Source organism: Coenobita brevimanus, chromosome 94 (assembly GCF_032717465.1).
Source record: "Coenobita brevimanus isolate Jiangsu-jjx chromosome 94, ASM3271746v2, whole genome shotgun sequence".
Taxonomy (NCBI): Eukaryota; Metazoa; Arthropoda; class Malacostraca; order Decapoda; family Coenobitidae; genus Coenobita; species Coenobita brevimanus.
The window spans coordinates 28,496,356-28,510,409 of NC_137047.1; the positions used below are offsets into that span (position 1 = coordinate 28,496,356).

At 41.0% G+C, this 14,054-nt stretch overlaps 1 protein-coding gene across 1 annotated transcript in view; it reads right to left on the reverse strand.

Moving 5' to 3' along the window:
- Nucleotides 1–2,886: 2,886 nt before the first annotated feature.
- Nucleotides 2,887–14,054, reverse strand: part of eIF3e (eukaryotic translation initiation factor 3 subunit e) — an 80,225-nt gene continuing 69,057 nt past the window's right edge. Inside the window, exons 8-9 of the mRNA XM_080282704.1 lie at nucleotides 8,784–9,018; nucleotides 2,887–3,019 (exon numbers count right to left, since the gene is read on the reverse strand). Of these exons, the coding sequence (XP_080138830.1) occupies nucleotides 2,993–3,019; nucleotides 8,784–9,018 (262 nt within the window). The 3' untranslated portion in view covers nucleotides 2,887–2,992. The remainder of the gene's footprint in view (nucleotides 3,020–8,783; nucleotides 9,019–14,054) is intronic.

The window sequence follows — 14,054 nt, forward strand, 5'->3', positions numbered from 1 at the left end:
GTAGAGTACTGTGTAAAGGTCAAACTCGCTGAATTAGGTGGAAGCATTTATGTTAAGAGCTAGCCTTCTGAGATTATTTTGTCACTATGTCAAATAGCTTTGTTCACGGATTGTGTTTGTAGTTGTCTATTGCTAATATATAAGGGTGCATTTGACCTGTTGTGTTTGGACTTTCCTTCCTTTCTTGTCTGTGACTGACCCGGTCGAGATAAACGAACCCAAGGTTGCACCGTACTTGAGCCCGAGAAGTCGGGACTCAGACTACGCTGCATAACAAGATCAAATTAAGTGTAATTCCAACTCCATTTAAGTACGGTGTCTGTTTGGAACTCTCGAGGCTGCCGGTATCCTGCGTGATACCCGTAACCTATCTGCCAGTCCGAGCCTTGACTTTGTATAGTCCTGTGAGAGTCTGTCTGTCCTGTATTGAAGAATTTGGTAATGTACGTGTAAGGTAGTTGTCCAGGATTTTTATGCACTGTTCCTCTCAACTAGTATCCTAGCTCCGGTCCAGAAAGGAAACCCACTTAAATCTTAGGTGTTATAGGACGGGAACCCGACCTAAAAACAACTGGCATAACAATATTTATATACACCGTTACAATAAAAAGTATTTCCAATAATTTATACTCACAGTTAGTCGTAGACAGTACTGTTGTTTGTTATAAAAGCCAATTTTCAGGAGCCGACTGCGTTGCACCCACCGGTTTCAATGTCAGGTGACGACTGAGACTGAGACATGTCTCGAATGTATCGGAAGGTTTAGGCCTACCGCTTGGCTGCATGTTTCCAGATATGTCATTCTCAAAACTTATCTAATATTTCAGCCGGGATGTCGAGTTATTTTAAATATTAATTAGAAAAACAAACTTATAAATTTTTAAGGCTTTTGGGGGTCCCCCCCAGTTGGGGGCCCGGGGGGCAGTTGCAAACAACCCCCCCGCCCCCCCTCAGGTACGCCACTGAAAATACCCCATTCTTTCTTTTGGTGCTGTAAAGCCTATCCAGTCTCTTGAGACTCCGATTTTCCCCTGTGTACCTCCTTTCTGACCCTGCACTTGGCAGCCAAGTATTTCTCTCTGTTACAACCCTTTTCCATTCCTGGAAGTCATCTTTTCTCCTTAATTGCAGCTTCTACACTCTCATCCCACTATCGTGTTACTTTACGTCTTGGTAGACCCGTTGTCCATCCACACACCTAATCAGTAGCTCTCTAGAGATTGTTCTTGATTAACCCTCTGTCTCCAGTTCCCTGTTCAGTCACCACTCTACTTATTTCACTACAGAAGGCATCCCTCACTTCTTGGTTTTACAGTTCCATATTTCCCTCCTGGGTGCATAGGTATTAGGTCCTATTCTCACAACCTATTTTAGTACCATATCAGATAACAGTAATTTGGGTTGCTGCACACACTCTTTGCTCCCCAAAACTTTAACATCCTTCACTTAACAGTCCTGCTGACCAGGAAGTAGTCAAGCTTTGTAATTTACCACAAAAAAGACAACACTGCATTACTTTATACTGAAAACAGCATACCAAACGATCATCCGCAGACATTAACAGGACAAGGTGTTTAGTATCTAGGTATAGTGGCAGAAAACAGATCATTGTGGAAAGTGGAGAGTGCAGTGTATCAATGACGAAAAGTAATCAGTGCTATTGCTATGAAAATCCTGGTAATAAACAGAGGCCAGAGTAACTAAGGCTACAAGTGGACTGCATGGAGGTGTGTTAGTGTCCACATTACTGTATGCGTGTGATACGGGTATGACAAGTTTGAAAAGTGCAGTGTGAATAGCGGAAATGGGAATGTGCAAGAACATAATGGTTACATAGAATGAATAGCAAAAGAAACAGAGCTCTGTGGCTGATTTAGAATGAAGATATCTATTGCATAAGTGTAGTGTGTGTCTTCGTTGGTTATCATCACTGGGAGAGAATGGATAATGAGTGGAGGAAAGAGTATTTGTGATTAAATTTCAATGTGGAAGATGTGGTTGGTCAAAATACAATGGATGATTGATAGATACCTTGAAGGAATGTGTGAGAAAGCTAGGTCTGAAAGCTAAAAAAACAGAATTGAAATGCGTGGATGAAGTATATACAGACAAGTATAAAACTACAGTAGGGTTGCACCTTTCTTGAATACAGCTGTCAATACACTGACTCTCTCCCACAGGTATTTGTGATGCACATCTTCAGTAAAGAAATGAGTGCATGTGCCTGCGAGATGAAGCCAAGATTTTATGGGCTTGAGTGATCTATGCTCATGCACACAGTTTCACTGGGTGCTCTGCTGATAGTTCGGCTTTTGCATTTTCTCTTTCCTATCACTGAAAACTAACCACCCACAGTTCCTATCAGCTAGAGTCTATCAGATGACTATTGCCCCCACGATATTCAGTCCAGACATCTCTGGTATGTGACCAGCTGCTGCGCGCCATGTAGCACTGTGTGAGCAAAACCCATAACTACCCCTTGGATTCAGAGCTATATGAGCCAATCTGGTGCAAAAACCTTAACCCACTTGATCATCAGGCTTCCATTTACTGGCTATGGTTACCAGTACCAAGTGGTGACTGGCTTCCTGGATTACAGGAAGCCATTTAGTCGTCACTCCATGTAAAGTCACCAAATGGAAGTCTTAAACCAATTGAAAGGATGATAAGCACTCCTTCCATCCATCATAACATGTTGAAGGTGCACAGTCTGGAAACTGGATATTAGCTCCATGGGGTTAGTGTCTAACACAGCACCCTTTCCCATTCCAAAGGGAATCTGGCAAGTGCCCCAGCAGTGACAACTGAACAGTGGCCACTCATGCCCACACACTTGCCTCTAAGTCAAGCTGAATAGTAGGGGGTTGAAAGTGCAAACAAAGCAGATCTATTTATTAATTAGGAAAGACAAAGTTTTAATATGGGAAAAAGGTAACTGGGTTCTTTCCTTTGGATTATGTCTGCACGATTTTCTACTGCTAAATACTTCTTATTAACCTGATGATGCCCAACTTGGTCCCTGAAAGGAAAAAAAAATGATTAGTATTAGTTACAAGAAATTTTTATACAATCTAGGATTAATGCAGGCAGTTTTCAGTACAACTAGTGAAGATAATCTATGTATTTTCCCTGGTATGCAAGAACTATTATAGAGAAAATAAGAGAGATATCAGAAGTCCTTGTGAATGATGAACAGGGTGGCTTTAGGAGTGACAGAGGATGTGTGGATCAAATATTTGCAGTGAGACAGATAGCAGAGAAGGCTTGTGAGAAGGATCATAAGGTGTTCATGGATCTGGAAAAAGCATACAACAAGGTGGACAGCGAAGGAATGTGGAATGGTTTGCACATGTACAGTGTAGATGGCAAGCTGCTAGGTGCCATCAAGAGGTTTTATGATGGTAGCAAGGCATGTGTATGGGTTAATGGGCATCTAAGTGAATGGTTCACGATCAGTGAGGGCGTGCGACAAGGTTGTGTGATGTCCCCACGGTTGTTCAATATATATATGGATAGGGTGACAAGAGAAGAAAAAACGCAAGTAATGGAGAGAGGAATGGCGTTGGCAATGAATGATGATGGATGGAATATCTCAAATTTGTTGTATACTGATGATGCAATACTGCTTGCAAGTACCAGTCAAGAACTTGGTAGGCTAGTGCAGAGTTTTATGGAGGTCTGTGAGCATCGTGCCTTGAGAGTAAATGTAGAAATGAGTAAAGTGATGTTTATTGAGAGAGAAGGTGACTCCCGGTGCGATGTTACAGTAAATGGAGTGACTGGACTTGGTGAGAGAGTTCAAATACCCTGATACAGTGACAGAAGAGAGAGGAAAATGTGCAAAAAAAATTGAAAGCAGAGTGTAACAAGGACGGAAAGTAGCTAGTGCAATGAAGGCCTTGATAAGAAACAGAGGCTTGAGTGCTGCAGCTGCACAAGGCTTACATGAAGGAATGTTAGTGCCAACTTTAACATATGGATGTGAGACTACAGTGTGGCATGAAAATGAAAAGTCAAGAGTAGGAGCAGTGGAGATGGGACTGCTGAGGAATGTATATGGTGTACAGAGAGTGGATAGGATGCGAAATATTGTGATTCGTGAAAGACGTGGAGTTAGGAAGTCGGTGGACACCAGAATCGAAGAGAATGTACTGAGATGGTATGGCCATCTGGAGAGAATGGATAACTATAGAGTGGTGAAAAAGGTATATCTGAGCAAATCTGAAGAAGGGAGGAGGCGACGTAGGCCAAGGAGAAGGTGGAGAGATGTGGTGTATGAGTGTGTGAAGAAGAGAGGTTTGGGAGTCAGTGAGGCTAGGGAACTGACAAGAGATCAAGCTGGCTGGATGAATGTTGTGAGAAGTGCATAATCAGGGATCTGGCACCCCTTCTTTAACATGGCAGAATCCAGACTGACTCAATCAGATACATTTATGGGAAGCTACAGAATGTGGTGAATGTTTTTGGAGTACCGATTGAGATGGAGGGATGGGGTGGAGAGGTATATGAGAGAGGGGGGTGTGAGTTGGGAGCAGGGCAGTGAAATGGCGGGGGACAGGGCGACTTGGAGGCGATTTGTTTGTGGCCACCCCAAACGGGATTGAGGCGTCTGGCAATAGATAGAATAGATTGAGCCAGGATTCCGTGGCCTTGAATGATGAGTGAATGGAAGTGTGGCCCATTGGATTGGGCAAATTTGGGCTGTCTGGACATTGCTACTCCTCACCGTGCCCTGGGGTGGGAATGAGGTCCGGATGATGTTGATGATGATGAAATTAAATACCCACAATGAAGCACTTGATGAACAATACAGTGGTTAAGCCTCTTCCACCTCATGACATTTTTCTTTCTTTTTTTCTTTCAAATAAAAGCTTGCTACCTCCAAATGATTTGAAGAAACCATCTGTAGTGAAAGAGTTAGAAAAATTCTCCACTTATCCCTTCGCAATCTAATTTTTGTCTCTAAACTGAATAAACTAATCTGAATAAAGCAAGAACATTATTTAAAGTGTCATCAGAGTGATGATGCTAATAATGCTCTATAATTATTCACCTGGAACTTGTACAAAACCATTTTACTGACAAACAACAGTAGCTTAACCTATTCCAACCTTTTCATGTTACCACCTGAATGTACTGATGAAATATCTGCATATAATAAAAATAGGATTAGTCAACCGTAGAATCAATATTTGTCCATTTTAGCTCAAGATCTTCAATGTAAGTAACTGAAATGTACAGTATGTGTAATCTAGTATGGAAGAAAGAGCAGTAGGGGTGAGATGTGGAGTTAATGAGTCGGTAAAAGGGCAATGTCTTTAAGGAGCATATCTGTACTCTAGTTGGGACCATAGAGGATCTTTAGTGGGCAAGCTGCAGTTAGAGCAGAGGGCTGGGTTAAAACTTGAGGTTTATCATACTGGGTTAAAGGGCTCAGTATGTATGGCCTCCAATCATGCACAACCCTAGGTTACTACTTTACCCAGTCATTAAAAGCAGTTACTGTAATTCCAAATTTTTAAGAAAAATACCTTTAGACTCACCCACAGTTCCTTTCCACCTTACTGTATACAAGATGAGTAAAACAGGATTAAGCTAAAAAGGCCATATTATGAAGAAAGAGACCATGGAGTGGACAAGCAAACAATTTTTTAGCATCTTTAAAGCATGTGATGATACACTATCTATCCTACCTACTGCAGCTGGCTACATTCTCTACTAAGGGAGGCAGGTCGATCACATCTAACAGTTACAGGTGTTTTATGAATCATCATAATATGATGATGGCTTGCTTTGACAATCATGCACTCAATTTCAATACACCAGTCACTCAGACCTCATTAGAAGCATAAAGTAGAGCAGAAAGAAAGCTAATGTAGTATTTGCTCTGTGCAGTCCATAATGACAGTCCATTATGATGGTCAATCAGGTGTACAGGCAAAATGCTACTGTAAAATAAACAACTGTGAGTGAGCCATGCTTCTGAGCAGTTAAAAGCACAAAAAACATGATATTTCATACTTCAAAAGAACTATGATGAATCACACCATTATGCAAAAAAAAGGTGTCATAATTTATTTTAAAAAACACTATCATCCAGACCTCACCTAAGGATGAGGAGAGGCAGGGTCCAGACAGCATAAAAAAATCATCATCATCCAGACCCTTTCCCACCCAAGGGCAGAGTGAGGAACACAAAATAATTATCATAATTAAAATGAATGGTTGCTCAATATGAACGGGGTGATAAGTAAAAACACGAGTAATGGAGAGGGGGATGGCATTGGTAATGAATGGTGATGGATGGAGCATCTAAAATTTGTTGTATGCTGATGATACAGTACTACTAATCGCAAATACTGGGCAAGAACTTGGTAGACTAGTGCAGAGTTTTCCTGACGTCTGTGAGCACCATGCCTTGAGAGTAAATGTAGAAGAGTAAAGTTATGGTTATTGAGAGAGATAGTGACTTACAGTGAATGGAGAGAGACCGGAATTGGTGAGAGAATTCAAATACCTAGGTACAGCGATAGAAAAGAGAGGCAAATGTGCAAAAGAAGTGGAAAGTAGAGTGACACAAGGAAGGAGAGTAGCTGGTTCAATGAAGGTCTTGAGGCTCTTGTGTTGCAGCTGCACGAAACTTATATGAAGGAGCGTTAGTGCCACCTTTAACACATGCATGTGAGACTATGGTGTGGCATGAAAATGAAAAGTCAGGAGTGAGAGCAGTGGAAACAGGACTGATGAGGAATGTATGTGGAGTAAAGAGAGTAGATATGAAATAGTGTGATTTGCAAAAGATGTGGAGTAAGGAAGTCTGTGGACACCAGAATCAAAGAGTGTACTGAGATGGTATGGTCATGTGGGGAGAACGGATAACAAAAGAGTGGTGAAAAAAGTATACCTGAGCGAATCTCAAGGAGGGAAGAGACGAGGTAGGCCATGGAGAAGGTGGAGGAATATGGTGGACAAGTGTGAAGAGAGGTATGAAAGTCGATGAGGCTAGGGAACTGACAAGAGATCGAGCTGGCTATATGAATACTGAGGAGAAACATATGATCAGGGATTTGGCACCCCTTTTAACACAGCAACGTTTGGACGAAGTCTATTGGATATGTTTATGTGGAACTACAAAAAGTGGTAAATGTTTTTAGCACATTAGATAGAGCTAGGATTCCTGGGGCTTGAATGGTGAGTGAATGGAAGCGTGGCCCATTGGACTGGGCAAATTTAGACTGTTATTATTAAAAAAAAAAATAAAAAAAAAATAAATAAAAAAAAATAAAAAAAATAAAAGTGCACAGTTCAATGGGCGACTCATTCTCACCATTCAAGACCCAGAAATCTTGAATCCACCTCACAGGCATACACATTCACAATTACAGTACACATTTCACAGTTCCTATCAGCTAGAGTCTATCAGATGACTATGAGGTCGCTGGGAAACAAGCGGATGCCATAATCTTTGTCATACATTCCTCTGTACAAGATTCTTCCAATCAATTTGATTAACTGTCAGTCTCTTAGCAGCATCAACCTTCCTACCTTGCTCTCTCTCACATTTACTCACCATATGTATCTATTTTCTTGACCTACCTTACTTCCTCCCATTTCCACACTTGCTCATATACACTCATTTTGCCACCATATCCACACTCATTCTCTCATGAAAAAGTATCAGCTAAGATCACTCTCTTCAAACTTCGGTGCCCACAGACTTCCCTGCATCACATCTTTCACAAATCCTATTGGGTTTCAGATATACAGTATGTAAATGATACCCCAGAAAGATTAAGAAGTTATATGAATATGTTTGCAGATGAGGCAAAAATTATGAAGTGAATCCAGAATGGTGAAAGTTGTAAAGAGTTGCAAAATGAATTGGATAAGATGTACAACTGAAGCCAGACTTGGAAAATGGAATTTAATGGGAAAAAAAAAAAATGTCCTACAAATGGGAATATGTGGCAAAGACCTAGTTATGAGTATGAAATGGTAAGAGTGAGGATCAGCAATGCATGGGAGGAGAAAAATTTAAGGAGTGACCATACAGGATAATCTATCACCAGAGAAGCATATAAATAAGATCTCTGGAGGGCATATAGACTGACGGCTCAAATTAGAGTAGCATTCAGCTATTTGGATGAGGATATGCTGGGAAATAATTGTGTCCATGGTAATACCGAAATTAAAATATGCAGTAGTGATATGGTCACCACATTTGGAGAATCATGCATGTAAGATGCAAGAAAAGGTACAGGGGATGGCTACTAGGATGGTACCAAGTTTGTGGGAACTGTCTTATGAGAGACTGATGAAGCTGAAGATACCAACAGTCAATGAGAAGAGAAAGAGGAGATCTGATGATAATGTTTAAAGGAGTTAGAAAAATGAAAATGGTGGATAGAGACAAACTGTTTGTGGAAGATGGAAGGACAAGAGGACATAAACATAAACTGAACACGAATAGATGCTTAAAGGTCTATGTGAAAAAATTTAGTTTCCCAAACAGAAGTCTGAACATTTGGAACAGTTTGGAAGAGATGGTCATGCATGCAAAGAATATCCGTGTGCTGAAAAGAACTTTGGATAATTTAAGATATGGAGACATGACAAAACATGCTAAGCAAAGATTCTGTATACTAGAACCATGCAAAACTAAGTACGCATGCATGTACGCTTGCACGTATGCACGCACGTGCGCACGCGCGCACACACACACACACACACACACACACACACACACACACACACACACACACACACACACAAACTTTACTCACCTCACTGTATCTAGCAGAAGCTTTCTTCTCTACGTTGATGGCCAGCATCTGTGTACGGAAACTCAGAGTCTTAGTCTTCTCAATCAGCTGCTGGTAAGGAGAAATTGCTTGGGTTCCCATAACCACATGGCCCTGCTGGGAATCTATCTTGGCATCCAGTTTGGCCTGCCTAATCAGGTTTACAATCCAGCGTTCAGCATCCTTGGGGGTCATATTCAGCTTCTCTGCCAACATGCTGAAATTATGAAGTTTATCCTTAATTATGAAAAGGCAAATAACAAAACACTTTACTACAGAGTCAGTCTTCATTTGTTAATAATTTTTTTGCTTTTAATCATTTATAAAAGGCCCCAGCATGCTGCATGGGTCAACCTTCACACTGCTTGTTCTCTGGCAGCCTCCCCAATCAGTTCCTTATCCCTGAGGTCACACTATGACCTTGTCCTGGGTGTTTTTTTTAATTTGCCTCTAGCAAACCTACCCTGACATTCACATCTCTCACCCTCCATGCCCAATTGTCATCCTTCACCCTCTTAACACGCCGAAACCATCTCAATCTACCCCACCTCATCACAACACATATCTACAATCCAGGGTTGGAAAAAATCACTTTTTTTTTTTTTTTATTATTATTATTTTTTGTTTTAATTTTTATTTAAATCAGATTTTTTTTTTTTTTTTTCTTCCAAACCTGTTTGTGCCTTTGGGAATTCTGTCAAAAGAGCACCATACTGGGTCACTTATCCTCCCACTTGCTGCAATGCATCCATTAGGCATGATTATATATCACTGTTCAAATACACAGACTTACAAAACTGAAAATAATAATGTGAATAGGAAGTGGGAATAAGACAGTGCACCACAGGCAAGCACTTCTTGGTATGGGGGAGGTTACTCACACCATCAGATAATGAAGAAAGTTGCCACCTTGTCTGCTATATTTAGTTAAATTAGTATCACAATCATTACACTGAATCATGTTACTGTGTATAAAATGAAGAGTTTAGTTCATTGGTTAACAATGAGTATAATCACAATTATTGTTATTATCAAAGAGTCTTCTGTCCTCTGTTTTTTTACATTTGCCTTGTAACAAAAGGCAATCACTGATGCCTGACTTGATCACAATCAGTACTGGAAGAGTACAGGCTAAGCAGACGATGCATCTGTACAATACACATCCATCACATTCTCTGTCTTCTTCATTTTTACTGTTTTTATATTTACAAAAAAAATCCAGTTTAAGCCGTGATTTTTTCACTCTGATTTTAAATCAATTTAAATCACATGATTATTTGATTTAAATCATAACAACCCTGCTACAATCCAAGTCTTTAACCACTTGACTCCAAGTGACATCCTTTATAGTTTATTCTTCCATCCATCCATCCACCCATCATCCAATCCTATGCTGCCCCATGAGAAGTGTAGAAGCCCACGGCTGGGGAAGTTGATCCTGACATTTAAGATGAGAGTAACTAGACTCACTCATCCCTGAGTGGCATTACGTGAGCAATAAACCCCAACCACCCCTTGGATATAAACCTTTACTGCCTCAATCCGACTGGAGTGCCGTAATTACCCACTACACCACCAGGCGCCAAAATTTGGTTATATGGTTACCAAACAGCATGGTAAATGATTTCCTGGTGTACATGAAACCACTTGGCATGTCATTCAGTGTACAGTCACACACAGGCAGAAGTAAGAGGAAAGAATGAAGGAAAGAAAGACAGAAGAGGGAGTGTAAAGTCACCCATGGGCAGAAGGATGAGGAAAGAATGAAGGAAAGAAAGACAGAAGAGGATGGAAGGAAAGAAGGATGGAGGAGAGGAAAGGGCAGACACCCGAGAGCAGCACTACATCAAGTAAGCTGATGGAGTGTGCCCCCACCTACCACTATGTGAGTATTCAACTATAAAAATAGTGACAGTGAATCATGTGAATATAGTGTGCAAGGAAATAGTGAAACACATGCAGCAGCTTAGGGGGAGGCAGGAAACAGCCCTACAGTCACGACATGGTGTGGGTACACTGTAGTTTTTTAATTTTTCTAAAAAACCATGAGGTGTAGGAAAAATCTGATTATATCATGAGAAAGCCCATGAAATTCTGCACAAGATGATGAAATAAAACCATAACACTGCCGAGAAGTTTTTCGCTAGAATTCCCCGAATAAAAACTCTGTTGTCTGTCAGAAAAATTTTTACTTTTCTGCTTATTATTCAAAAACCATATTTCGTATCAAAATGCCAACTGGCTCATTTGAGAGCTAATAAAATTCTCTTTCAAATGATTTATAACATGTGGACATATGTTGGTAATCATTTCAGCTATGATATGGGAAAGTGAGATGAATGTTCCCGAATGTTCATTCACACTGCCCTAAAGTAAGTGTGCGTGCGTGCGTGCGTGCGTGCGTGTGTGTGTGTGTGTGTGTGTGTGTGTGTGTGTGTGTGTGTGTGTGTGTGTGTGTGTGTGTGTGTGTGTGTGTGTGTGTGTGTGTGTGTGTGTGTGTGTGTGTGTGTGTGTGTGTGTGTGTGTGTGTGTGTGTGTGTGTGTGTGTGTGTGTGTGTGTGTGTGTGTGTGTGTGTGTGTGTGTGTGTGTGTGTGTGTGTGTGTGTGTGTGTGTGTGTGTGTGTGTGTGTGTGTGTGTGTGTGTGTGTGTGTGTGTGTGTGTGTGTGTGTGTGTGTGTGTGTGTGTGTGTGTGTGTGTGTGTGTGTGTGTGTGTGTGTGTGTGTGTGTGTGTGTGTGTGTGTGTGTGTGTGTGTGTGTGTGTGTGTGTGTGTGTGTGTGTGTGTGTGTGTGTGTGTGTGTGTGTGTGTGTGTGTGTGTGTGTGTGTGTGTGTGTGTGTGTGTGTGTGTGTGTGTGTGTGTGTGTGTGTGTGTGTGTGTGTGTGTGTGTGTGTGTGTGTGTGTGTGTGTGTGTGTGTGTGTGTGTGTGTGTGTGTGTGTGTGTGTGTGTGTGTGTGTGTGTGTGTGTGTGTGTGTGTGTGTGTGTGTGTGTGTGTGTGTGTGTGTGTGTGTGTGTGTGTGTGTGTGTGTGTGTGTGTGTGTGTGTGTGTGTGTGTGTGTGTGTGTGTGTGTGTGTGTGTGTGTGTGTGTGTGTGTGTGTGTGTGGTTTTTGTTCATCGTGTAGAACAAACATCGACGAGTAGGAATATGTAGGTTTTGTTGCAAAATAAATATGTTTGGGTGGTGAAAATAAGCCAAGAATACACTTTTTTGGAGTGCGAGGTGGGCGGCAGGGGAAGGGGAGAAAGCCTTCATGTCGTGGATTGCAAAACTTATTGAAACTTACTGTGAACAAATGGGTTTGAATGCCATTTTTGGCACAAACTTATCAGGGCTGATTTATCCAACCCTAAACAACACTTTCATAATTTAACCCAATATATCCAAACCTATCCTATATCTTATGCAATTTCCTTGTTTACTGATGGATCCTCTTTGTTATCACAAACACACTTCTGCACATGTTTACAATGACACTGAATAAATTCAAAGGTATGCAAATCTGACAGGTGTGCATACCTATGAGAGTTGTCCTATGTAGATTTTCTTGGATTTCGAAGCAATTTACCCCTTAAGTTTGATCTGAAATACTGGCGATGCATTCCAGCCCCCATCCAAAACTCACGCAGTCATTTGTTAAATCAGTTTACCATGCAAACCAGTCCTGTGCATGCTGAGATATGTTTTCCACCATATGTGCTCACACTGACACACCACGAATTTATCAGTCTCTCTTCTCTCCCAGTTTTTATTCTTCTCCAACTTTTCCTTATCTTCTTTTCTCCTTTCCTTTCCTACTACTGTTATCTCTATCGCTCTCTCATTAATTTTCTTGTCACACTGAAAGTTTAGAAAACAAAACAATAAGAGTAAATTCAGTAATGGAGGAAATGAACAAGAAAACTGCATCCCTCACCCTCTTACCACTTGCTGAGACGATATTTACTTCTGGCCAGGGAGGCGCTTTTGGTTTCTATTCGGCTGCCACAAGAATGTGCTCTCTCTCTCTCTCTCTCTCTCCTGTTACTTCTATCCTTCTTTCTTACCAATTTTGTAGTCACATCCAGAGGTTACAATACAAAGCAAAACGAGAAAATTCAGTTAAAGAGTAAATGCACACGAAAACTGCATCCCTCACCCCCTCTTATCACTTGCTGAGAGATGTTTAAGAAACCCCAGGCAGGCAATTTTGGCCTCTATCTGCCTGCCATAAAAATGGTTTTGCTCTCTCTCTTGTCACATCCAAAAGTTATAAATGAAAGCAATAGAAAGAGAGAAATCTATTTATAAAGGGAAAATAATACATGGACAATTCATTCCCCCAGAGGATGATTACGTAGTGGACCTTCAACCTGCCGCCTGCCATATAAGGATTGGTCTTTCTGTCTCTCTCATGATTAATGCTACCCCATTTCATTCGGCTAGGGATGATCAAATTATAAATTAAGTCAGAGAAATTGATGAAAAATTTAAGTTTCTACTAGAGTTCTAAAAATGTAATGTATTTATTACAACTACAGTCAAGTCGCCTATGGTGCGGACTTCTATGCCATGGCAAGGTGCCAGACCCCCCAAAAACGAACCATGCACATAAACTACCTATGGCGCGGGCGCGGCAAGGTTTGAAACGCATGGGCAAATTTCCCTGGCGGCGTTCCCCTGTTTGTAAACAAAGAAGACAGCAACCACTTCATCTCCATACTACTAGTGTTCCAACTGTGGACTTTTTACTCTCCTATGAGGAGGTTAAACTTCACCAAATTCATTGCGCTAAGTAATGAAACATCAATGATTCTTTGGGTATTGTGACCAGTTTATCGGTTTCTTTGTAAAACCGCTATGAATGTGTTAGTGACGAAGCACCTATCTCTGAGCTAAGATGAAATATAATGCCTCCCATCATCATCGTCATCATCATGTATATAAGAATGATTATTAATGTGTTAAATGTGAATTTTGCTGACATTTGAGCATACAAACTTTATCAAATACAGTTCTTCAATCAGTGCTTGACCAGGCAGCCTCTGCCATCTTTAATGTTTTGGTCAGTCAGCTGATCTGTGTCTACTTGGTCGAGCTTTTTTTCGCTCGACCTGCAGCTTATGGTAATGCCCAAGCAGACACAAGGCTGATCACCCTCCCGTTTTTTGTGCCTATTGTTACATGTAATGCAGGCATGTAATGCATTGCTTGATTGTGTGCATGTGTAAAGTGGGGAAAAATGGGGAAAAGTGGGGTGAAAAAGGGAACTTTGG